This window comes from Epinephelus lanceolatus, chromosome 14 (assembly GCF_041903045.1).
Source record: "Epinephelus lanceolatus isolate andai-2023 chromosome 14, ASM4190304v1, whole genome shotgun sequence".
Classification (NCBI taxonomy): domain Eukaryota; kingdom Metazoa; phylum Chordata; class Actinopteri; order Perciformes; family Serranidae; genus Epinephelus; species Epinephelus lanceolatus.
This window is the reverse complement of record NC_135747.1, coordinates 44,119,382-44,146,657: the sequence shown is the minus strand read 5'-3', so window position 1 is coordinate 44,146,657 and position 27,276 is coordinate 44,119,382. Positions and strand designations below refer to the sequence as shown.

The 27,276-nt window shown below is 44.0% G+C and overlaps 1 protein-coding gene across 1 annotated transcript in view; it reads right to left on the bottom strand.

Annotated features, from left to right (window-relative positions):
• Nucleotides 1-1,245: 1,245 nt before the first annotated feature.
• Nucleotides 1,246-27,276, bottom strand: part of slc49a4 (solute carrier family 49 member 4) — a 100,568-nt gene continuing 74,537 nt past the window's right edge. The window contains exons 8-9 of the mRNA XM_033618141.2: nt 18,817-18,999; nt 1,246-2,408 (exon numbers count right to left, since the gene is read on the bottom strand). Coding sequence (XP_033474032.2) covers nt 2,293-2,408; nt 18,817-18,999 — 299 coding nt within the window. The 3' untranslated portion in view covers nt 1,246-2,292. The remainder of the gene's footprint in view (nt 2,409-18,816; nt 19,000-27,276) is intronic.

Sequence of the window (27,276 nt, the reverse complement as noted above, 5' to 3'; positions counted from 1 at the left end):
GTGTTGTACTGACGTAGTGCTTTTATTTTTATTTGTCTCAGAATGTCAACAACCAACACACCCAGGGTACCTTGGACGTCATATGGACGTGGAAAGTCCATGACCAAACTTGGACATGTGATGAGGTCACAGTGAAAATGTGTCAGTCTCTGACACGCCAAAAAGCATCAACACTGATTTGTAACATGAAACTGTTTTATTGATTGTTTGTACTGGTTTAAATCTCCTGTTCTGTTTGTTTTGGGTTTGAGCCTGTTGCAATCTGCAATCCTCACCCCTAGATGGCAGTAAATCCTCCTACATTTGACATACTGGACCTTTAAGTTGATATATATATTCTTTAAGGTGGCTAAAATACATTTTGCTGCTGCTCTGTCCACAGCTGTCCACTGCTTTGCTCCTGTGTCGGCACTCCTGCCTGCTTCTCCAAATTAGTGGTGTGCAGACTGACATCTAAATAATTCACACAACCTCACTTGCAAAAATCTGAACTATCTCTTTAATGTTTAAAGGTCACTGAAACTCTCTGATGGATAAAGAAGCACTAACATAAGACAGTAAATACAGTGAGTGGACGAGAGTAGAAACAAACGAAGAAATGATTCGTGGACTAAACATCACAGCTCTGTGTCAAACAGCTGAACATTATCCACAACACATGTTAATGACCTGTGTTTATGGTGTTAACAGCAGAAACCAACAGCAGAGTTCATCTTAAAATGTTTATTTCAATAAGGTGCTGGAAATATTCAACAGTCACATTTTTTCCTTTCCACAGAACGAGGACATTTATAACCCGAAGCCCGGGAAACCACAGAGAGTGTGCTGCAGGACAGAAGGACGTGACCTTTAACAGTATGTACAGATAAAACAGTCACAGTGTGGAGGAGAGGGAGGCTGAACACACAGCACTGGGCAATTAAGGCAACACGTCAGTAGGTAAGAGACAACCTTTTCTGTACAAGGAGAGTAAAAAATAAAAATAACAAGCACCAGGAAACACATTACAGAGCCTCGCCGAACCCCAGAAGAGAAGACATTAAAACACTTCTTATAGCTGCTGCGAGACAAAGACACAAAGAAGAGTCATCGACAAGTTGCAGAAAAACTTTGTAAGCGACAGATGTTTTTCTTTTCTCCTTGATTTGTTTCTTTGAGGTTGTGTCCCTCCAGATCGGGAGCGGCTCCAGTTTTATCAGTCAAGGAATCCAAAATAAGAAATAAAAAAAGAGCTTCCTTTGTTTTTCCCTTCAGTTTTTTGTGTGTGTGTCAGCAGACCCTCTGTTGGCGCAGAGACACCTGCTGGTGCTTTGGAGGAACTGCTTGGCAACTCTAACGTAATCCTCGTGTCTGTGTAGTAAAATAATCTCCCTCAGCGCGCCTCAGCTGCGGCTGAAGTCGTCACCAAACATCCTGTTTCAGTGAAACGGGGCGTTGGCTGTGTTAGTGTTGAGACATTTCCAATAAATACTGGCAGACTGCTGACGAAAACTAACTTTAAAAATCTGTAGAAAACATTATTCAGTTATATTAAAAGCAAATCTCCCGTAAATTGACACGATTAATCATAAACAGGCTGAACTCTGAAATGTGAAGGTTTCACAGTTTCAGCTTCTCTCATGACGACGAGCTTTCTCCAGCTCACGTCTCCGGCCGGCGTCCAGTCGATAATTTGGTAGACAATTTTTGCATATATTCATCTGGAGAGACGATGAAGCATGATGTGAGTACTTGCCTCTCAGCGAGTCGCAGCCTGCAGTCGGGAGCGGCACTAAAACGCCACAAGGTCCTTTGTTTGGCCCCGACGCAGCACAGCCGGGCTTGCTGATTGGCCGATGAAGCCATCCTGTTACCGCCCCTTCACTTCCTGGTTTGGGGCTGATCTGGAGTCAGAACCTTTAAGCTGAGTGGCCACACGGGGGCGACACTGAGAACTTTAAACATTATCTGTAAACAACAAGTACTAACAGTCCATCATGCCGCGCCTGGTCACCAAAATTCAACCGTTCACAAACGTTTGTTTACATACAAACAAATAAACACACATATAAAAACAGGTGACGATGTGTCAACAGTCGTATGGAGCCGAGTCGATCACGTGTAAAGAGTAAACATGGGTGTAGAATCACTCCTTGGTCCTCGTCTGCAGCCATACGACAGCTCCCATCACCACGGTTACTGATATATACACATCTGAGTTCCTCTTTCCCTTCGTCTCCTTTTTCCCCTCTTTTATGTGCAAGTAAAATTATTCAGTCCTTTTTGTTTAGATGTTTTTTCCCCTCAGCAGTGTCACACAGACACGAAGACGTCCAGGTAGAGGCGGTCGTAAGACTCCCTGAAGAAGAGGATGAGGACGAGGCTGAAGAGGCAGGAGCCGGTGAGACACCAGTTCATCCACGACAGCTCTGCATGGAGACAGACAGAGAGACAGACAGGTGTTGGGGTTAGACTGTGAGCCGTCTGCTTCAGCTCGTATCCAGAGTGTTAGACGCTGGTTGGACACAGCAGGTGAAATTTCTTTCTTTTAACTCACCACTTTGACTCTGTTAAACCAGGCAGTGTCCCATAATAATCCCGTAATAAACTCTGAGCACATTGTAACTCAAACAGTCTGAGACACTGACATGAGCTGCAGTCTAGAGACCTGAGATATCACATCATACACATAAACAGATCAAGTAGTTTTCGGTTATTATAACTGAGAAAACTGATGACAAGACAAATTTCAAACAACACAAACACAAGTTTCAGCATCAGCAGTAAAAAACAACAACAAATACCATCAAGTATTTTCTGGCTTTAAAGGATCGAACTGTTGGTTCTGCATGTTTTAAACTACACATCACATTCACAGGACTTAAAGCTGCAGTAGGCAGATTTACTCTGCTGTCAGTGGACAAACATCCCATAATAAGCTTTGAGCATATTGTAACTCAAGTGGTCTGAGAGGAGACTAGACTCCTGCTCCTGCTCTTGGCTCTGGGTTTAGGCTTTAGAAAATCTATGATGAGAGACTTTGACCAATCACAGGTCAGTTAAGAAAGAAAGCATTCCTATTGGCTGATCTACAAACGCAGATGCATGTCTCTGCAGTGAAAACCTGACTCAGTGGTGGAGTAGAAAGTTGCTGTTCCAGCATTGCCAACAACTGTCTCCACTGCAGAGCAACCCAACAAAGAGACGGACTGATCAAACAGAGTCTGAAAGAGAGTCTGACAATAAACTAAATAAAACACGTGTCAGTATCAGTGAAGAGTTTCAGACATGGAGACAACATGATGCTAACAGTTTAGCCTCCTGCTAACCCAGGCGTCAGCAACCTTTACTATCAACAGAGCCACGTTTGGCAAAAACACAACAAAAATAAATCAGTCTGAGCCACGTAATATTTTTTTAGCTTTACGACGGTAACACAGCCTATAAAGTCTAAAGTAACGCAGCATTGGTGATGAAAGCAAACAAATCTGTCCTCGCAATATTAAATTGTTCATTTCCTCCGAGATGTTTCTTGATTTAGATTTTGAATCTATAGCTGAACTAGCGAGGGAAACTCAAGACCAGACACTGCTACTGAGGTTCTGCAAAATTTAGAGATAAAAGGCGCCAGGCTGTAGATACATGACACATATTTGACTCACACTGATGAAATATTAAAACATTTTTAAATCTATGTGCAGGCGACACATTTTTACAATTACAGAATGTAAGAATCACTCGAGGCCGACAACGATGATTAAGAAAATTAAAATGTTAAAAAAATTAACCATATCGTTAACGTTTTCACATCATTTTTTTGGTCAAAGCCACAGCGAGCCACTGGAGAGTTGCATGTGCTAACGTTAGCTAGAGCCTCAAATCACAGTGTGTCCTCCGCCTCACTCCCCGCCGCCATAGACCACCTCCCTGGGAGGGGAGCAGGCAGCAGCTCTGGCGACAGAGTCAGCAGCCACCACAACCACAATCCAGCCGGTGTAGACGCTGGCTCCAAGGCACCAGACAGGCCTGACTCCCCGCTGAATCTGCAAACTTTCTGTTGCTGCTGTTACACAGATTAGACCCGGTGCTGCTGCTGGACACCAGCTCCAGCTGGGGGTTTGTGTTGGCAGAATTCAAGCAGCTACAGCCACCAACCAAAGCTCCAGAGCTGTTGCCTGCTCTCCTCCTGTGGAAACAGTCCACAGCGGCAGGGAGTGAGGTGGAAGGACTGTGAGGTGGCTATCTAGCTAACTCTTGTCACATTTGTGGTCTGATAAACAGAGACAGGGGCGAGGAGTCATGTATGAGAAACACTGGGTCGTGTGCATATGCCAGTGGTCATCTGGTGGGAGGGGCTTAGGACAGAGGCGGGAGAGCTGCAGGAGGAGGGGCTATGTTCAAATTCTGCTGTTTTTTTTTTCTGCCTCCAGCTTTGAATAATAGAGAAAATAAAATACATAATGATAATAAATATGAGCATAACATTGAGCTCTAATTCCTTTGTAGAGTAATCAGAATAAAAATTACTCAGCAGGTGAAATCACTGTGGATTAATGCAGGAAAAAGAGATCACACTGGCTCAAAATTTAAACAGGAAGTGACCACTGCCTCAGTACGACCGTGTGTTCCTTCATAATGACATGTGAGTCATGCACGTGGATGCAGAGAGCTAATGAGAGTTAGTATGAGCTGAATAATTTATGAGTATCATATGGGACTAATGGCTGATCAATAAGAATTCCTGACATACCGTATATGAAATAAGAGCTCCCTCCTGAGCTGTCGTTCATAATCATAGTGAATAACTCACAGATATTGGCAGTGCTCCCTGTTATCATTGACCTCCACTTGAACCTAAACATGGAGGCGAATGAGGAGTTGTATTTTCTCAGCTCTGTTCAGGCTCCATTAACCACAGGAGAGTCTGCAGTGATGCTGAATCTGGAGGGCAGATGGAAACCTGCAGCTGCACTCAACCGTTGGCATCTTAACTCATCAGACAAATAACCTCTTCTTCTTCTTCTTCAGCCTCGGCGAGGCACGCGCTCACATCTTCGCCGTGCAGCCGGCACCAACATGCCTGGACAAACCCAAATCAATTCACTCCTTCTTTCAAATGCATCGAGTGGCCCTCGCTGTGAAGCCGGCCGTCTCCACACCACGTAGGTGTCTGAGGGCTTCGTCCTGACAGAGACGTTAGGCAGAATCTACGTTCCGCGGCGAGGGCCGACTCCTCGGCCAGGACGGAGGATGTGGTGGCAGCAGGCAGCTGCTCGGCTCCTGATAACGAGCCAGACTAAATATAGAGAAATCAGGTCGTAACACGCAGCGAGGCCCCGGGGCCTCTGGCAGCACACTGTGACTCCACTCACTACGACTCCACTTCGATTCCAATCAACCAGTTTGTCATAATGTCGTCAATAATATTGTCAATGAGTTCCCCCGGGACTGGTCAGAGGACGAGACCATGAAGACACTGAGGCCTGGACTCAAGGACGGATCAGGAGACAATCAGGCCCTGGGCACAGAAATGTTTTGTAGTTCTCTTGTGTCTTTCTGTAGTTCCTTTGCATCTCTTCGTGGTCATTTTGTGTCTTTTTGTTGTCGTTTGTGTCCTTCTGAGGTGTTTTGTCTCTTTGTACTTATTTTACATCTATCTGAGGTTATTTTGTGTTTTTATTTAGTCTTTCTGTGTCTTCTCGTGGTTGTGTTGTATCTTTCTGTAGTTGGTTCGTGTCTCTGTGGTTATTTTGTCAGTTTCTGTAGTTATTTTATGTTCATTTGCATCTCTTTAAGGTAATTTAGAGTCTCTGTGGTAGTTTTATCTCTTTGTAGTCATTTTGTGACTCCTTGCGGTTGCTTTGTTTCTTTTTGTAGTTATTTAGTGTCTCTCTTCAGTTCCTTTGCATCTCTGTGTGGTCATTTTGTGTCTCTTTGTAGTCATTTGGGTCTCTGAAGTATTTTCTTTGTCTCTTTGAGGTAATTTTGTGTCTTATCAAGGTATATTATGAGTAAACGATGTCTTTTTTTGGTCGTTTTGTGTCACTTTGTTGTTGTTTTCCCAGTTTTTGTAGTTATTTTGTGAGTCGTGTTGTTTGTATGTGTCCTTGTGGTCGTTTTGTGTCACTTTGTTGTTGTTTTTGTCTCATTATCATTGTTTTTTTGTCTTTTTGTAGTTGTTTGTGTCTCTTGGAGCTATAGTTATGTCTCTTTGAAGTAAATGATGCCTACTTTTGGTAGTGTTGTGTCTCTTTGGAGACATTTTGTAATCTATCTATCTATCTATCTATCTATCCATTCATCCATCTTATTTTGTGTCTCCTCATCATCGTTCGTGTCTCTTTGAGGTAGGTTTATGTCTGTTTTGTGTAGTTTTGTGTCTCTCTGAGGTGTTTTTGAGTCTCTTCCTGTGTTAATTTGAGTAACGTTTTACAAGTGAAGGCCGGGGGCCCCCCTGACCCTTTGGGCCGGGGGCCTGTGCTCGGTAGACCTGCTCAGTAATCCATCCATGCTCCGACTGCACACAGCCTCCTCTTTGAGGTAAATGAAGAGTTTTGGCAGAAACCTTTGTGCTCGATCCCTCTCTGCCTGCACGAGGAGAAAGAATGAAAGGTAAGAGGTGTGAAGATGAAAGCAAAGGATAAATGGAGGCAGTAGGGAGGTGGAGAAGGGGCCCAAGAGGAGGTGAGGGATTGGGTGAGGGTGTTTGCGGCGAGGTGTTGAGACTCCTGAAGCAGCCTCATTAATCAGGAGTGTGTGAGCCGGACAGCAGGAGACCCGGTGTGGAGGCGGGTTAATGGAGTTGTGTTTATCTGACCTGCCGTCTCCTCCGTCTAACTCTGTCTCGCTTTCTCACACGCGCGCCCGACAAAGTCTCGTTCATTTAAAGTTGGAGACACACAGTCTGTGTGCGTGTCTGTGTTTGTGCCCGCAGCCTTAAATGAATGCTAATGGGGAGCTTGGTAATTGTAGTAATTCAATCGGCTGATGTGATAAAAATGGACAAGGAGCTCAATTGCCACCCTCTGATCTCTGAGGACACGACTGGAGCAAAGTTTTGAGGGAACAGTTAAAGTTTGTCTGAACAGGAGAGGGACCGAGGAGGAGGAGGAGGAGGAGAGGGGATGAAGGCAGAAGATTAGAGCAAATGAGATAAAAGGAAGGAGAGAGGAGAGACGTCACTTTGTTCTGATTCATGGAGGCTCCTCAGTTCAGGCTCTGCTTTAAAGTTGATGATTAGATTTTAATGATCAGTGTTTTAAGGACAGATACAGTCGTGTTGCAGGTCTGTAATCCAGTGAGCAGCCACAGCTTCCTGTTAGAAACCTCGCAGCACTAAAGGTGACGGGACTACTCAAGCTTAGACTAATAACATCAGCAGAATCTTTTAAATCCTTCCTCATAATCTTCCTTCACTTTCTAACTTCTGCTTGCTTTAATTAATTTGATGATTAGGCTTTCATATTGATTGTTGAAGCACTTTGCAGAGTTATCTAAACGGCTGATAATTAAGTGGCTGAAGAGAATTTCTGCTTTCTCTTTTTTGTCCTGCCTCCATCTTACCCAGCTCCTGCACAGTAATCCTGACGTGTTTCGCTCAGTCCCGCCACACTGAGCTGTGATTGGGGGGGGGGGCAAACAGATCATGCTTAGGGTTAGTGCTAGCCATTGAGAGCACACTCATGGGAATAAAAGAAATGACATGGTCCTGATGGTGGCGCTGTGGCGACCATCTTAAATACTGAAAATGAATTAAAGCTTTGTGACCTTCACGAGAGGAGACTTTGAATAAGTTGCACTTAAAAGAGAAGTTAGAAATGTGTCACTTCAACTCAAGCTTCAACAAAGCTAACACAACGTGGAGCAACTGAAACTGCTGGTTTCAGACCGACGCAGTTGCCATTTTCACGGCCAGCGGCCATGTTGTGTAAGAAGCAAATGTACCCACGCCTATCTGTGCATCCACGGGCGTGCAGGTCTTAATTGCTATTTTGAGGCAGCAGAAAGCGAATGTGCCACTGACCAACAGAAACCTGGTCAGAATGGTGCGACATGCGGGTTCATACACTCATACACTCTGCTTTATATGCACCCAGGGACGCACTGATGGGTTGTGGGTGAGTGAAACACTCTATCATTAAAGACAAAGTATTAATGACGTTCTCTCGAGTGTGAATACAGCAGAGAGCAGAGCTGCTGTCTGACTCCACATTAGAAGGTAGTGGCTCGCTTGACAGCAGTGTCAATCCTTGAAATATAAATGTAGGCTACAGGCTGGAAGGAGCTCTTCAAAGACACGTGACAGTGTAGGAAATGAGAGCAAGAGAGCGAGGGGCCTATCTGTCTACATTGTGTTTAAAATTCATTTTCAGACGTATAGACAAAAACCATAAAAACAAAACTGGCTCTCACTATTCAGTTAAACTGCAGCTTTACATAAAGCCTACACGTATAGGGATACGTCTAAGGTCTGAAACCCTTTTATTTTTTTTGAGTTAAAGTGTGACGGCTGCTGAATTTGTGCGTGTTTGTCCAGGATTTCCAATCCTGAAGATGTTGGTCAAATTGTCCAGCAAGTTTGGACCATGTGGTATTCTGACCTTCCTGGACATGGGCGGATGACGACCTTTTTGGTCACACAGAACAAAGTAGACTCCGCCAGACACGAAGATGCGAAAACTGTGAATTGGTCTTTACTCTCAGCAGGAAACTAGTCCCTTCTACAATTTGCCCAATACACCATGTAAATACCAGTGAACCAGGTGCAGGGAGTTTTTAAAGGGAATGGGAGATGACCCTCTGATTTTCATTCGACGCCCAAAACACACCTATGATTAATGTGATTAATGAAGGGACTTAATGCAACCCCTTTGCACTTTATTTGAGCTCAAATTATGCACCATCTAATTAGCAAAAATGGAGCTGGAGTCGCCCTAAATACACTTGCAGCATGCACTTTGGACCATGAGCAACAGATCGTTTAAACGGGGCTCATGATCTCTGATTTTAACGGGTTCTACATCGTCAGAATTCAGAATTCAACAGATTGTCACACAATGTTATGTTCAGGTTTCATAGTAATCAGATAGTAAAAAAAGAGCTCACTGTAGGAGGAGGCGATGACCATGAGGACACTGAGCTGTTCAACCGGCTGCATTTGTGTTCAAACTGCACCGTGACAACTGGACATCGGCCACAAACGACGACTCAATCGATCAGCGATGTCTTTAACTCCACCAGGTTGACTGTGAGCGTGTGATCGTATTCCGAGAGTGTCGGCGTGAACACTGTGACAGTTCATCATATTAACAGCCTATTACTGCAGCTGCCACCGTCAGCACATTGGTGCTACGGATGAAGACGGAGACGTGGGCCGCCAGCCATCTTATGGCCTTAATCAGTCTTAATTGAGGTCAATGCAGCGTTATAATGAATACGGCTCAGTTCTTCTCTTCGGCTGCAGCCTCTGCTCCAGATGACCGGGGTCACATCTCCAGATACACAGAGGAGCTTGTTGAAATATTTACTGTAGATCGACAGGTTGGTGAGCACTACTCCTAATGACTGCACGAGTGTGTGTGTGTGTGTGTAAAGTGAGTTAATGTGTCGCTGTTCATTTACTCTGTCACTGTTGTTTCTCACTTATGATTCAAAACTCTCTCAAAAACAGAAGAAAACAAATGAAAGGTCTTTTATTCTCTCAGGAGTGACTGCGCTCTACAAAGACAGCCTGTTTGTTTTTTCAAACACCTCCACAGTCTTTATGGGGGGTTGAAAAAGTTAGTCTGCAAAGGCATTTTCACTTCTGACGAGAATGCGAAAGTTAGAGAGGAAGGAAAAAAAATCTCGGGACTAAAGAGCTGCAGCAATTATTTCTCTGAGCTGAATAATCCCGCTCCCCCCCACCATGCAGGAGACTCTAACAACTCACAGCTGAACGGAAACTCAACACCACTTCCTCCCCTCCCTCCTCATCTTCCTCCTCCTCCTCCTCCTCCTCCTCCTCTTCTTCCTCTACAAAACCTTTGAGGCTCCTTTGCTCCACAATACCTCTCTGCTGCTTTGTATTCCACCCGCCGCGCCGCGCTAAATGACACAAACACACAGCAGATGAAATTGAAAAAGAGCGACAAGCGCCGATATATTGCCCCGAGGCTCCATTCATGTTTCTGAGTCATATGCTTCAGAGACTTTGGGGATTTTTTAAAACAGGACAACAGAGTCAAGAGGCCATGTAGGACTCACTGAACCAAGACCGGCCTCTCGGGGATATTAAAATGGACGAGGAGGTAAATTCATAAACGCCTCTCCGCTCGGAGGGAAAGGCAGCAATAATTCCGAATGCATAACGAGGCGGTGGGCAGCCAAAAGGAAAACCCTAAAATGAACTGTAAACTGCAAATAGATGGAAATCTTTAAAGGCCAGGGCCGCCAATTTCCAATATCAGGAGGTGGAAGGGTTTCGAAAAGACGAGGCTCATGCAAGATTCATCAGTTTTGAAGTCTGCATATTATTTGCTACAGCCATTATGGGACTACTGAGAGGAAATTAGAGTAATGAGACGGCCCGCTAGAATACTTCCAAGGGGAATTTACATAATAATCAAATTAATCTTCACAGGAGTGATCTGTTCAGGAGAGCAGAGCACAGCTGATCTCCAAACACTACTGTCTCACTGTTTTTACATCCAGGTCGATTTTCCAGCAGACGCAGAGCAGACGTGTGCAAAATCCTGAAAATCTGTCTTCTACCACAGTTAATGTTATTTCACACCCTGACAGAGACACACACTGTGTCTGTTAACACTTTATATCAAGGTACACACATTTACCATTAATGAGTTGCTTATTAGTGCGCATATTGTTAACAAACTGCCTCTTAATTAGTCGTTATAAAGCACTTATTAACACCTTATTCTGCACAACCATACTCTAAGACTTTCCCCTCAATAACTCGTTGTTACTGCTCATGATTAGTGAGGAAGCTGCTGATCTTGAATTATGATGCAGATACAGCCTACTGTCGCCTGTCAGTCAATGTCGGACCTTTGGTAACTGCCTGCCGCCCTAGTTTTTGCAGTATGTCCCGCACTAGTCAGCCCATGTTAGGGTTGGGTGCCAAACTTGGCGTCTTTAAGGTTACTGACTGAACTCACAGGTACTGACTGAGGTTAAATCCATCAGTGCCAAATATCGGAAGCACATCTGGATGAGAACACCTGGTTTACACAAGAGACCGAAGTGCCATGAAGTCCCAGAGGCCGGACGAAGCTCCACGGAGCCGTCGGGATCAACTTAAGATAGATGGTGGAAGTGCCCAAAGCTGGGAAGCTGGACACGGAGTGAGCACTGTGAGCATGGCTCCAGGTCTCTGTGGTGACAACGCAGCGCTTTAAAGGCCGGCGCCAAAAGTGTACTCAGGGCCTCCATCGTCTAACTGTGCATTCCCACCAAAAGTTTCATGAGCGTCATAAGTGGCCGGCAGCCATTCATTTTCAATGCATGCTGGCAACGAAGGGCGTCAGGGGCGTCGGCTGCAGCGAGCGGCGCGATGCCAGCGAACAGAGCGTCAAGTAGAAGTTGAGAGGAGCTGAACTTTATGCAAATGAGCAGCGCTGCCGCCAAAGCAGCAGCCAATTGCAGACTGGGATCCTCAAGGCGAGGCCGAGGAAAATTGGAAGAGAAGACGAGCATGGAGGAGAAACTTATCAGCATGGTCTGGGCTCTCCTGGAGCTGTAGCAGCCGGTGAAATTCCCCGTGGAGTTGCTGGGTTTGCGCGAGTCTGTGGACCCAGACAGCCCGACAGCTCCAGGCCCTGCGTTTCCTCAGCAAATACGCTGATGCAACAAAGGAGGCTTCCGAAAGTGCGATCCATGGCCTCCCGCTTATTTACCACCAATTACATTTCTCAGTGGTCCTACGCGCCAACAGGAGAGTAAAATCATAATTATAAAGGACTCATAAAGGCTATATGACTGTGTTTATTAGTGTTATTTGAATTGTGTAATGAAAGTCATGAATAATACAAAGTGAAGACATAAATGATATATTTGTTCATCCTTGTAAAGTGCACAGCCGTGTCAGCCTAGATGGACACATCTGCAGCAGCCGGCCCCGCCTCTTTGCCCGCTGCAAGGGCCTGCTGGAGCTGGCAGTGTGAACGATGTCAGAGCGACCAGAGCGCCTGCAGGCGACTATGAAGCTTTCGGTGGGAATGCACAGTAACAATAAGTCTCACCCAGCCTCTATTAGCTCCTACAGGACGTCGCTAACACAACAGTTCACGCAAATTCAACCAATCCCTGTGAATTCTGCACAACATTGCTATTTTGACCAATCACCAAAACGATTCCACAAATGTGACCAATCATCGTAGCAACCTGTGTGTTTCACCAATCAAAGCAGTGCCCTATTACAACGTGACCAAACTCACTTATTTGTTTCTGGTTGTGAAGATGCAGACGTGTAACCTTAACATCTCACACTTACCAACAAAAACTGCAGCTAAAGACCGCGTAATGTTCTGCATGACAGCAACAATGCTGTTTGTTGTGGTGAAACACAAACAAACATCCTCCATTGAAAAACACTTTTGTTCTGCAAAACACACCTGGAGAATGTCTGAAACGTGTTGACAAATCACCATGATAGAAACTGTTTCACTGTCTGTGCTGACAGAATCCAGGTGCGTTAGATTAAATATATATATGGTTAGGAGTAATGTTGGTGTCGGATGAATCACAGGAGCCGCAATGAAATCAGACATTTTAGGCTTCAACAGCATGATCCTGGTGAGACTGGGAGTTTTCCAAGAGTTTTCGATAATCAGGAGTCATTTCTGGCTTGAAACTGATCCTCAGACAGCGCAGTTGGAAAGCATCAGGAGACTAACACATTGTTGGTTTTGGCCTTTTCACAGAATATGCTGACAATAACAAAACTATAGACCGACACCAGCCTCATCCCTAAATATATCTCTCTACCATGATAACCACCTTTAACAGATACTGAACCTTTCATCATGATATCCATATTACTGCCATGTCGCCTCGCACCAACAGCTCCAACCTGCACACAGCGTTTGGTTTCCTGCTGATGTGACGGGAACCGTAACTTCAACAACTTTGTACCTGCAGTTACTCTGTGCAGCAGGAAGTTGGTGGCAATCCACCGCTCTGGTAGTTATCTGCGAGCTCACATTACAGCGCCAGCAGCGGTGTGAACTTTGTGACAAGAAAGCTCGGATGCATCGAGCTCGATTAGATGACTTCAGGGTGGAAGTGAAGAAAAGAACAGCAGCAAAAGCCTCCATCATCTCAGCTTGATCTTCTCTGCGGCTGTCGCAGGGAACTTGTCAGGATGCATCTGAGCACATCACACACCCTTCGGCTCGCCCACACACACACACACACACACACACACACACACACACACACACACACACACGCACATGTTGGCATCCAACAACAAGTACATACGTACACACCCACAGAAGAGCACAAAGTGCACACACACACCTTCACACACACCTTCACACCAGGCAGTCCATCATTCAGCACAGGAGAGAGAAGTGTCGAGCCCGAAGATACATCATGTATTCTTTATGAGTCCTACTCTTGTGATTGTGTGTGTGTGTGTGTGTGTGTGTGTGTTTACCTGCAGCTGCTCTTTCTACCCATAACTCTGTCTATCCACACCTGCTACATATCGCTGTCTTATCTATGATTTATCACGGCACTGACACACTATCAGCTCACAGATTTAAAAATACATGCTTGTCATCTGGACCACAGCTTTCAAACAGTTTGAGTCCCCTCGGCTTCTGTCCTTTTTACTGTGGAAACTAAATTAAACTAATACACTCCACCTCCCTCCAGCCTCAGTCTCAACCCTTCAAACTCCCCCTGTTAAACATACCGAGGTCTCGTCCACACGTACACGGATATATTTTAAAACGTGGCTTGTTTTTGGCCTTTTGTCGACACGCAAACAGTGTTTGAGGTTAAAATGAACCTTTTGTTAAACTCTGTCCAGGGCGGGGACACTCAGGTCTATTTAATGTCCAGGTTGTCCAAGATGATAATGAAGGTCAATGTTGACAGCTGAGCGTTCTTCTCACAGATTGAGTCACAGGGCCGATACGAGACCCTTTATTATGACAGCTTTGCAACGGCGCTGATTTTAGACACCATGCCGACATGGACAGACAAATGCGGCAGTAATAAAGCTACTCTTTCCGGTACAGTTGCTTAATATATTGCTTAATGTTAGATATTAGCTGTGTCTCTCTTCGAAGACTGCGTTGGAAGGCCGACTGCGTCAAATCAGCACGACCAAGGCTGCCCCATTTCAAAGGCTCCTTCAAATGCAGCCTTCTTTCCTAGAATTTGGAGGATGCAACCGATGAATCGTTGGTGGCCCAGCTTATCTCAAGTACACTAAACACTGGTGAGAGTGGATTGTTTACAAGAATTTGGCGTCTCACACACCACCAGCAGCAGGGGCGGCAGAGGACGACACTTCTCACTGCAAGTACAGGGTTTCAAAACACTCGAACAGCCAACAATACAAATGCTATAAAATCCAAGGGGCCTTCAAACCGCGATGTTAGTGATGCTAACTGATGTTGCTAGCTAGCTAATGTTAGCTACATGAAGCCCCTGCAACCTGTGTGTAGCATATTCCCAGGAACTACATCTCTTGTATATATTATAAAGAGCATAAACACTTAAATTACATCATAGCACGAAGCTGTAGGGGTGAACTGTCATTTTTGTTGAGCACCATTTTTTCCTGGTTTTGTTTATTCTGGGAGTCAGGCCTGATAACTGTCTGTCTGTTTGTTTGGTAAAGACGGGTTGGTTCTGTCTGTTATCTTGGCCTTTGGCTCACCCTGACGTCAGAGCTTTATTCTTTGTAAGTAACATTAATATTTACAGCGTTCAGCAGTGTTTCATTTACTTTTACTCTGTAGATGGGGGTCCAACAGTGGGCATGGCCAAAACTGTGCTGGCTCTAATCTTGGTAACAGGACCTTCCACATGTTTACACATAAATATAGAGATAATTTTCAGCTTTTTTGAGGAACGGAGGCGTCAGAATGCACCACAGAGGTCACTGCTATACATACACCTCTGGTATTGGCTTTTTTCCAGGTTTCTGTTTGGGCAACATCTTCTTCTTCTTTGCGTTGCTTTAGGGTTAGGGTTGCTTGTTGTCCTGACATGCTGCTCACAGTGCTTTGTTGTCTTCTGTTTTCATTTAGATGGATTTTTTTTTTTTATAGCAGCGCTGGTGTGAAATGTTTCTTTAAAAAAAGGTCTGTGTCCATGTGGACTTGGCCTGAGCCAAACCTGCATCTGCTCTGTGTTTCAGTCCAGGGCTTTAGTCCTGCAACAAAGGTGCATTTAAGGACTCCACCATCTCAAACTGAGGCTCATTATTCACCTTATTTATAGAATTTTCCAGAATCACGTCTTTTTTTTAGTACAAGTGCAGCAATGTGATTTAAATCTGACAAGATTTTAAACAACAAAAACACGAGAGCAGCTCCTGATGCAAACGCTGCCGAACAAACATCATTTATTTGTGAAGAATCTGATTTTAAAATCCTGAAATAAAACATTATGACTTTCTTGAAGTGCCTTTTTTGCTGCAGATCGATACCAAATGAGTGCCAAATGTCTGCTCTGGCAGTCTGCGGTAATGTTCTCTTCTTTATGAGCCACTTTGGCAGGAAAACAATCAGAGCTTCAGAGTATCTCTACACTAAAAATCTATTTGGGAAAGAAAGCTGTCACAGCAGCAGGTAAATGTTGAAATATAGAATCCAAAATGTCTCCTCAAAGAGATCAGGAGACAGGAGACTCAGAGGCACCAAGATGTGTCAGAGAAAATATGGCAGCTTTTTGAGGTAAAGGTTTTAAATAGCTGGGAGCCACCTCGACTCCTAAAATAAAGGACTACAGTTCGATCCTTAAAGTACGACTGAGCTCATACACACTTCTCTCTCAGGAATATTAGGACACAGACGGATAAAAAATAAATTTAACAAGTGAACAATTTGTTGATCAATTTAAAGACATTAATTTGGGCTCTAAGAACCTCTGATGGACCTTTTTTCACCTTTTCTGACATGTTATAGTCAAACTATTCATCACTTAATCGCCGGCTGAATCGACTCCAGAGAAACTTGAGTAACGAGATAACTGGAAATCATAGGTGCAATTTTATTGCATCAAAGCTCTGTTAAATCCACATACCTACACACAGCATACTGCGTTTCACACAAATTATTACTACTGTGCAACAACGCCCGCATGCTGTGAAGAGGTGACGATGAAAATAAGGGCGATGAGAAGAAACAGGCCGGAGAAAATGACAGAAAGTTTGGGATCAATTTAAGCTGGAACAAAACCAAAAGTCTGCACAGTGCGTCTGTTGTAAAACCAAACTAGCCTCCCATAATGGCTCGACGTCAATGCTTTAGGAAGCGTCCAGTTACACAAGGTAACACTAAAGTTAGCATTTAACATAAATCAATATGATTACTAGTTGAGATGAAGAATCCTAAAGAGTGTATGTATATTACGGCTACTTATGCAGATTTTTAACCATCTCCGTGTTGCTGTAATTAGGAGAGAAACGTTAAGTGCAAATGAGCAATGCTCTGCCTCTCCTATGGCTGCTAGTGCCAGGAGCACCCCGCGCATCACCAGCAGCCGAACACTGTTCATCTGCACAAACTGCCCAAACTGTGGTGACACAGAGCTGGTTGAAAATCAGAAAAGCTTCCTTTTCAAGAGGGTAAATCAAGATGGTGCGGTGTTTCCAACAGAATTAGGATCTATGTGTGGTGGTAGCTGCTGACGATAGGAGGAGGGGCTGCTAACACTTTTTTCTTGCCTGTGTCCTTGCGAGTGTGCGTCCAACTCCTAAATTCTGAGGTTTTGCAGGCCCGTGAACACAGCACAGACAGAACTCTCTTTATTTTGTCCCTCAGTAGCAGTTTGTGGAGTTTTGAGTCACAGGTTTGATAACTGATCAGTCAATCCGATCACAGCTAATCAGATCAATGGATGATAGGAGCAGCTGTCTGTGAGTGACAGTAAACTTTTAGACCCAGCGAAGTTTCGCTTTTGAGATGCCAGGCATTCTGCTGCTCCGTCTGTGCCCGGACTACGCTCTGTGCTGTGAGTGTGGAGCAATGCTATATGAACGTTATCTTAAAGCACATTTAATAAACAGTCCAGCTCCAAATATAGAAAATAAAAACATGGCGGCAGATGTTTTAATTGTGGCGTGCCGCCACAAATTAATGATGTGGGGAACTCTGTGGTTTTGACTGCAGAATTTGATTTTTTTTTTTGTGCAAAACTTAACTAACATAACTGGCACATAAGCACAGAAAATTAAATGATGCAGTCAAGTTGTGAAAGCCTGAGCGTCAGTCATGTTATAATTATGATACACACACATCTACAGTACTTCCCTCACAGCGATGCATAAAATAACCTCAAAACCAAAATATCAGGTTGTGTAAGTAGCGACTGGAGCCTCATTACTGTACACAAAAACATTTTTTTACAAAGTAAACCAGTTGTGTGTTAATTGAGGAAACCTGCTTTATTTTCTCTTTTGTATATTAACTATTTCTCTTTAATAAAACAAAAGTATTTCTTATTCAATTACTCGATTAATCGATGGATTAATTGGTAGAATACTTGATCACTAAAACAATCGACAGCTGCAGCCCTGATTTAATCAGAATATGATCAACAGGTGAATCCATGATGACAACAATCCTTGGCTGTAACCTTAACATCTCTGTGTCGTGTACATGTTGCTGTTTTCTGCTTTTTTCCATGAGACGAGCTGCTTCTGTGCCGCGGCTGTCATGCTTGTTAGCCGCCCCGAGGGCTGCGGGGCCCCACGGCTGCTCAGGTCAAACAATAATAATATCCACCTGCACTGGCAACACAACCCAGAAGGCAGGATCAAGATACAGTTGTCAGGCAGCAGCTGTCAGCAGCCTCGTAGCAATCAGAAGGAGTTGGCAGAGGAGGAAGAAGCTGGTGAATATTCATGAGGGTGTGAAAATGTATCTCTTATTTACTAAAGAAACAGGAAGACGGAGTAAGTATCAGAGATGGATCCGTCATTCCAGGTGATTGGTGCCTCCATGTTGAAAAACTTAGAGGGAAGGTTAATGAAAGTGAAGACAGATGGGCAAAGATCACAGTGGAGCTGGATTCACCCAGCGAAACATGGTTCTGCATACACACCAGAAACAGCCCGCACACACGCAGGCACTCACATGGATGATTGAGCTCGGTTTCCTTATGATTTTGCTCTCTCCTGTGGAAGCCGGCGGAGGCAGAGGAGAAGCAGGCGACACGCTGTCCTCTCTGCTGTGGGCTGAAATCTTTACATCAAACTTTGCAGCCAACTCGGAGATAAACAAGCGGCTGAATTACATCAGGGAGTTTTTCTCTCTTTGTGCTGATTGTGTCAATTGCATTGTAACCTAATTTTCCTACCGTCCGCCTTTTATTGGCAGCATCTGCAGGGACTTGAAATAGATTTCTGAAAACAATGGAGCCTGTGGCTTTTGAGAGAAACCTGCAGGCGGACGAAAAGCGTCTGAATGGAGTGAAAACTTCAGATGGTTGAGACTTTTTTTTAAATCGACAATAAACACAAAAGAAATATTTAAGTGGTGTTATCAAACCCCCCACGACAATAAATGGGCACCGGTGGATACAGAAAATGAACAAATAAATGCAGTTAAATCTTTAAGGAGTTCTAAAGCAGCGAGGAGTTTATACGTGCCTTACCTTTACAGTAAAAGGTGAGGAAGAAGAGGAGCAGACCGGTGAACAGGTTCCCCAGGAAAGTGACCACTCCACACGTGATGCCTTCAGGGACTGGGTACACGGTCTCAATGAAGAGCTCGAAGAATATTGGCACACTGCTGTTGATGAAGATGCCCACCAGGATGCAGGAAGTGTACAGGATGGCTGAAAGGACAAAAAAAAAACAGTCAGTTATAGTTTAGTTGGGAACTATGATGTAATCTGGTTTTAAATTCCATCTGAACAACTCTTTACAAAATGATTGCATACATCGTATCATTTGTTCTCTGCAGCTCAGATTTATGACAAACCCTCAGCCTGAAACATTTAATCTAGAAAGACGTCCCTTCAGGTGACACTGTACTCCACACAAAACCAAAATCCTGTACGGATGGAAGAGCCCAGTTTGTAACCAAAGCATCATCTCATATTGGAGCCAACCCAACCATCACCTTCACGGAGTCTGCAGAGTCACAGGGTGACTTTGATAGGTGTGGATGTTTCCAGTCACCTCTCAGTCCGCTCTGCTAAATTTGTGCTCTTCTTTGCAAGTGTTGATGTTGCTTTTTGTGGTTAGGGTTGGATGGTGGTAGTGTGTGGCTCACCAGTCTGTAAAGTCTCCTACGACTCCGTTCGCTGGCCACATCATAGGTTTCAAATTTAAACATCGGTACACATCAAGAAAAAGTTGAAGACGATGAGCACCAGCCGAACTAGCATCCTGCTCACAGCTGTACAGGTGCTGGATAATAAACGTGCTGCATCAGTTTCCAACAGGAGATCAGGAGCTGTAAAATCCTTTGATTCATCTAAACTTGGCTAAATCCTGGACAGCTGACTCTTCTTCTATATGCTGAACTAATTGAGCAGAGGACTCTGGGAGAGAAGGTGAGGAGGTGTGAGCTTGAAGGACTGGTGTGACGGTGCAAATGTGAGCTGCTGTCCTGTTCCTGCGCTGGATCCCTGCTATACACTGATCAGAGGCGGCTGCAGAGCGGCGCTGCCCGTGTTCGGGAGGAGCGACCATGATGACCTTGATGAGGTCAGAATATGTAGACGGACTATGACGCCTCCCCTCAGTGATGCGAGAGATGGCGCCAATCAGAGTCTGGGGCACATTACAGGACAACACTCACCATCGCCGCTGACATCACTATATATATGTGTGCAGCCCGATAAATAGTAAGTAAACATTATTAATTGTGCATCAACATTAATGAGTTAGCTATTCACATATTCAAAGACAAGGACACGTGACAGGTTTACAGATACGCTTGTAAGATGTTGAAAAGGAAAACGAATGATTTCAAAATTTGCAGAGACGACCCCAAAAAAGTCGAGCGCCAGTTGCGCCAAAGGAAACGGGCAGATCACGAATCTATAAGAAGCTCAGCACCTGGAAACTGTGAGTAACACCTGAGCCGTCCTGCAAAGTTTTCTTTTTACAGCTATTAAGCTACTAGTTTGTCACCTGCCCAACAAGAAACGACAGAACTATTGATTTGTTTATTGCAACATTAAAGACAGTTATTCTTCCACTGCTCTGCCACCACTTGGCAGCTCGGACCATAACCTGGTGCTGCTAACGACAAAATATAACACACTGGCCCATAAGCAGCCAACTTCCACTAAATCAGTCCGTGTGTGGTCTGAGGACAAATGTGAGGAGTTAAGAGCCTGTTTTGACTGCACAGACTGGTCTGTATTTACTGATGAGGACAATTCTAATAGGATTGATGAAGTGGCTGAATGTGTTACTGATTATATTAATTTTTGTACTGCTATGATCATCCCGTGTAAGACCATCAAAGTGTTTTCAAACAATAAGCCATGGGTTACTAAAGAAATCAAGAATGCTATTAATATCAAGAAGGCTGCTTTCATGAGCAGAGATAAGGAGGAAATTAAATTGGCGCAGAAAAATCTTAAGCGAGTCATAAAACAAGGAAAGAAGAATTTTAAGGAGAGGGCCACTATTACTTGGGTCACTGATTACCTCACAGGTAGGCCTCAGTATGTGAGGCTTCATGGCAGCAGATCAGAAACTGTTACTACAAGCACTGGGCACCACAGGGTACAGTTTTATCTCCGTTTTTATTTTACGCTGTGCACATCTGACTGCAGGCACAGCACTAATTCTTGTCATTTACAGAAGTTTTCTGATGACTCTGCCCTAGTTGGCTATATTTTTAATAATGACAATGTAGCCTATCAAAAAGAAGTGGACAGTTTTGTCAGTTGGTGTGAGGAAGCCCACCTTATTCTTAATGTAGACAAGACAAAGGAGCTTATCATTGATATAAGAAGGAAAAAACCTGAAGCAACTCCTATTTTGATTAAAGGACAGTCTGTAGAGATTGTATCCTCATATAAATATCTGGGTGTGCATGTGGACTGTAAACTGGACTGGAAGATGAACTCTAACTCTATTTTTAAGAAGGCCCAGTCCAGATTATTTTTCTTGATGAAACTCAGATCATTTGACATCAGCAGATCTCTTCTAAATGTTTTTTATAATGGTATTTTAGCAAGTGTCCTTTTTTATGCGGTTGTTTGTTGGGGTGGCAGCCTAACATTGGAGGACAGGAACAGGATCAACAAACTTTTTAGAAAGGCGGGATCTGTTACTGGTATGAGCCCTGCTTCTCTGGAGGTCATAACAGAGCAGAGGACTAGGAGGAAGCTTAGAGCTATCTTGTCTCAGGATGATCAGCCCCTGCATAGCACTTTTGTTAGAAGTGGCAGAAGTAAGTGGCTTCTTTTGCCCAGATGCTCCACAGAAAGATTGAGGAAGTCCTTTGTTCCTGCAGCAACCAGGCTTTTTAATTTGGATTGCTGATGTCATGTCTTGCTGCTATACTAGTCCTTGAACATTGCACTTTAAACTTTAAATTGTAGCTACACTCTCTTGCTGTCATGTCTTGCTGTTATACTTTTCCTTGTACATTGCACTTTAAATTGCAGCTATACTCTCTTGCTGTTATAACCTGCTGCTATACTCTGCTATACATTGTACTTTTAAATTGCATTTGTACTCTTTTTATTCTTTTTAATCTTTATTTTTATTTATTTATTTATTTATTTTTTCCTGGTCATTTTGCTATTGTTGTATTGGACCACTGCACTCCTAGGCGATGTTGTTGTATATGTATGTTTTGTCTATGTCTTGTTCTTGTACTGTATGTTGGCCATGGTGGCAATCCAGTTTCCCTCTTGGGGATTATTAAAGTTAATCCAATCCAATCCAATTAAGGCCGATGTTACTGTGCTGCAACTGTCCAAGCTTCAATCAATCCCAGATATTTCTCACTGAAGCTTCGATGCCCAAAATCTGATATGCAGGACACTGAGGTTTGACACCCGGCCTGACTTATAACGCTCCGTTAGAAGGGACCTCTCCTGTCTGTCATCGAGTGTCACAAGAAGGTTTTCGTGGCACTGTGACAGTATTTCTTTCTGTAATATGTTGCTGTTTTTAGTTGACCTGCACACTCAGCATTAAGATGCAGTTGGTTTCATGGATTCGACAGAATATTAAAATCTAATTTCTTCTTTGCCAAATTGTGCAGATGTCCAATAGTAAACAGCTTGGCTTGTTTACTCCTCAGGCATGACGAGAATGTTACTGTCCACGCTGGCTGCTGTTGCTGCCGGTTTCATTTGGGTGCACTTCTCAGTTAAATTAAAAATAATAATTATAATTCTGGATTGTGAATTATTAATTTAAAATGATTACGGCTGACTGGCTCAATCATCTCCCCACAATGATTTGTTTAGAAGTCATCTTGTTGTGTGACGAAGGGTTACAGCTACAGCGTACAGGGCTTCAGTGTTTCCTGTGTCAGTGTTCAGTATGTTCGGCCAGCTCAGGGTCTCGTCTCAGCGTCTCGTCTCGGCTGCGGTCCTTTGGCTGAGACATAAAGTGAAAAGTGTGAATGTGTATTAGAGTGGATGTGTGGAGAGATTAAGCCATCACCTCTGGAGCATTGCGGCACCCTCCATCTCCCTTATCACAGCAGATTGGTCCAAATGAGCTCCCCATTAGCCGGCACGTCCCTTTAATCACGGCGCCTCTGAGGGCCATCGCCTGCCCGCCTGTGATGGGGAACCCAGGAGCCACTCATGCAGCCATCAATGGCAGCCTCCTTCCCCTGCTCGTCTTTATTCAACCCTAATGAAGCACTGATATCAAACGCTTAAGTGCGCTTCACCCGCTGCACTTTCACCGGCACGTTATTGAATTAGGTTATCTGCCACCAATTCCCAGAGGGCAGCAGGAGATCCCCTTGAAGGAAGGAACACATGGCGAGTGTAGCAGCAGAGGATCATGGGAGGTACCTCTTTGGCCTGAAGAGAAGACTTTTCTTTTTGGTCGTACTACAACCGAGGACGACACGTTTATGCACTCAGGGCTGAAAATAACAATTATTTCCAATTAGAAATTCACCTCATGCTGCTGTTTGGGCACGACACGTATATATTCTGACTAGCCATGCTTGAAAACGACCTTTGAATGAGCTGCATGGAGGTGATGATGGGAAGTAGCATCTGACTCCAAAATACTGATCCATCTACTGCATTCAGACGAGACTAATACACCAATAAGATGCCTTGAGGGTAGCGAAATAACCCAGACCAGGTGGTATGGCCGTACCTACGCCTTCGCCTGACGTGCACCTCCCCAGAAATGTAACTCCACATCACAGTGACGCAGACCTCCTGTCTGTCTCTGTAAGCTGAAACCATTTCCCTCAGTGGAAACAAAGCTTTGATTTACTTTAATTTCACAGATAAGAAACAATAAATTGTGAAGACAATAAAGCCTCCACACACTGTGTGTGATTTATCCTGGCTGAAATATGAGCAGAGGAAATCTCTGCTAGCTGCTAGGCTAATTTATACAATGTAAAATGCCATAGGCTTGTGCTAATAATGTTAGCATGTTGTATTTGTGGGGAAAATGTGTATTAAGCCATGTTTAATGTGTGTTTATTGTGCATTTAATGTGTGTTTAATGTGTGTTTTGAATTGTCTAAACTTTACAGCACTTCGCAGAAACTCCACCGCCCACCAGTGTTCTGGAGGTGTAACTGCAGAGTGACACAAACACACCACCGCACAAGTTTAAATGCTCACAGCAGTGTACGCTCTGCATAGAGCTGATGCACAAGTATAAATTGTCCTTTAGTTTAATTTTTAAGGCCAATGTGGCGACATGTTACTGGTATAAAGACAGTGGCCGATGTCACAGAGTCCACACAAGAGGAAACAACTCCAGTTCAGGAACCAAAAGTAATAAGGCAGGTTTTTTTGTGATTAATAACAATATATATTTGTTTGGGTGTCTGCATTTTGTTTTTGCGCAATTGAAGTGTGTGTGTGTGTGTGTGTGTGTGTGTGTGTGAGGGACAGAATTAAAAATTGATAGGTAATAAAGGAAATATGAAACTTATACTTTTTTTCAGAGATCTATGTGTATTAGTTGTTTTTTTTTGTACGGACAAATGTAACACTAAAGTTAGTTACACACAAAGTGCGACAACAAAATGGTGGCTGGTGGAAGACAAAATTAATTTCTAATAGTGCTGCTAATCAGAGGAGCGTTGGTTCGATCCCCAGCTCCTCCAGATCCTGATGGGTGTAGCCTCTGTCATGGGTGTGTGTGTGTGAATGGGAGAATTTGGCATGTGAGGATTAAGGTGTGCAAAACAGGAATACCAACAACCAGTCCAACAGAAAAGATCAGATAACACATCCTTTAAAACCAGGAAGAGACGACACTGACGATATCACAACATCCAGAACCTTAAACGATATCCAGCCTCCTGCTGCCCAGCTCTACTTTAAAGAGGAAACAGTAAAACAGGAACACACAACACAGTCTCACAGACCCCTCTGACACTTCCATGCATATTATTTTAAAAAGCGACTGGTCACTTGTTCAGAGAGAGATTATATCTCTCAGATTACACCGATCTGTGTGTGTTGCTGGCCGTCCCACACTGGGGTAATGAGGTGTTTTGGCACATTGTGCCGTGGTATCACAGCACCACCCTCTCGTATGATGCGCCAGGTGGATGAACAAGGTTGGAGCCCGGCTGCTGCAGACTGCCAGCGTCTGGGATGAGAGGACGTGAGACAGAAAGCGAGCAGTGCCAGGGCCTGCAGAATGATGATGGATGATGGCGGCTGGAGTCACTGGCTTTGAACGATATGCTGATATGCTTATGGGCCTGGCTTCAGAGGACGCAGCCAAATCCACTAATGTCCAAACTGGTTTATCACTGACGTCTACTAATGCATCGGCTCTGCTGATTATGGTCCAAATATGCATCTCAGTGTGCGAGCGTTCACACACCGAGGGCTTTTCTTAGTGTGTAGCTGCTGCACACATGAAACAGCAGCTACCTCACGCACAGAGTGGCCACAGAGTTTTTACGTCCAAACAGTGAAGTGTTCTCGACTGCCCAAGATCGTCACATGACTTCGATTAGGGCTGGACGATTAATCGAATTTTAATCATGATTTCAATTTTGGCTTCTCACGATCATAAAAACATTATAATCGAAGAAAAACGATTAATGCACCACACGGCGCGGCGTGTATGTAAGTTCCTGTGCTGGAAAAGCACCGTGAATGCACCTGTGTTATGTGCAGCAGCAGCAAGCGTGTGACGTGTGTGGATCAATAATATGTGGAGCAAGCGATTGAGAACATGGCAGAAAGGCAGCCTTTGGTTGAGAAGAAAGGTAGGACAACTTCAGTCATCTGGAAACATTTTGGCTTCAAGTTGACGGACGTCGAGCAAAAAGAAATTGTTTGCAAAGTTTGTCACGCTGTGGTGTCTGCCCCCCAAGGCAACACGACCGACTTATAATCGTGTTTATTAATCGTGATTTCAATATCAATCAAAATAATCCTGATTACTATTTTTGCCATAATCGTCCAGCCCTAACTTCTATCCAAAACAAGTAAAGAAGTGAAGCTGGCAGTCGATGCACAGCTGGCAGAGCATCACCGTGAAGACAGTGGGAGCCTGCTGAGGTCTGAGGGTCGTAGGTTGGACAGACAGTCGTTGGATTTTCAACCACATTAAAGGTGCAGTGTCTGACCACTTGGAGCAATGAGAGGCTTCAAAGATACACACAGTGGCTTAATCTAAATGATCTTTAGTGTGTGGTCTAAAGTGCATTGAGGGCGTGTCCATCTCCAGTTCTCCCACTACCTTTAAAAGCACCTGCACCTGGCGCTCTGTGTTGAGCTCTGTGCTCAGAGAAAGGAACTGAACACATGCCACGTCTCTAACCGCCTGGAATATGCGAGGTCAGGCGTTGGGTGCTACTCTTGTGCCTACTTTCAAGGGGGTGGCGGTTGCGTCTGTGGTTGCTAAGCGACCATAACTGGCGTATCATAGCCTACTGACATGAAATCCTGAGTGCAGGGCTGATCCTCTCAGTTTAGTGCAGGGTGCAGTGGTGTCACTCTGGTGTTTGAGTGCACCTGCCGTGTGGAGAGGAGGAAACAGAGCTAAACTTTTGATTATCTCAAAGTTGCTGCTTCTAATGCACACATGCACACAGTGCGTCTCTTAATGCAGAGTCAGACAGCAGCTCTGCTTTCTGCTACGTTCACATTTTACTGAGTGTAATTAATATTTTCCTCATTAAAGATGTATTATTTCACCCAGTACCCATGTCCCTGTGTGTAACAAGCAGAGTGTACACATGTTGTCATCCTGTCTCAATAGGTGTGTTTTACTATGTGAATAACACGCCCTTTAAACAGCAAGAAAATACAACAACGCACCTGACCGCACCTCATTTTAAGACCTACATGTCCAGGTTTTGTTTTGTTATGTTATCATATTACGTCTCAGTCCGTGTGCTGTGCCAGAAGCTTCTCTGATCAGATCTGTGTTGTGTGAAACATACGTTCATCAGCTGAGGCTCATCGAGTTTATCTTAGTATTCATCAAGATGAAGACTGACGAGAGTAAAAAATTTTAAACATCAAAGACAGGCTGACATGTTTTGGTGAGTTTTGTTTTGTTTCTGTTGAGTTTCAGTGAAGTGTGTTTCACCGTGAGTTAACGAGGCAATTAAGCTAACGTTACTTTGAGTTCAGTGAAAGAGAGAAAGTTGAATTCAGAAGGTGTGCGGTTATATTTCTTTTTTTAATGAGGAAATAGCTGTAAGATATTCTATAACCTGCTGAGATTTCAGGAAGATATGAAGGTATTAAAAGTCAGATACCACCCAGGCCTACTGTATACAATTTATATCCCTTTAAAATATCCCTTTGATCTGAGAATCATCTTTATATGAGGGTGAATTACAGAGTCAATAAAACACAAAGTGTTTCACTGACTGTACAAATACTGACACACTGAACTACATGAACTGAGCCACGATACAGAGGAAACACAACTCAGGGTGTCTGCAG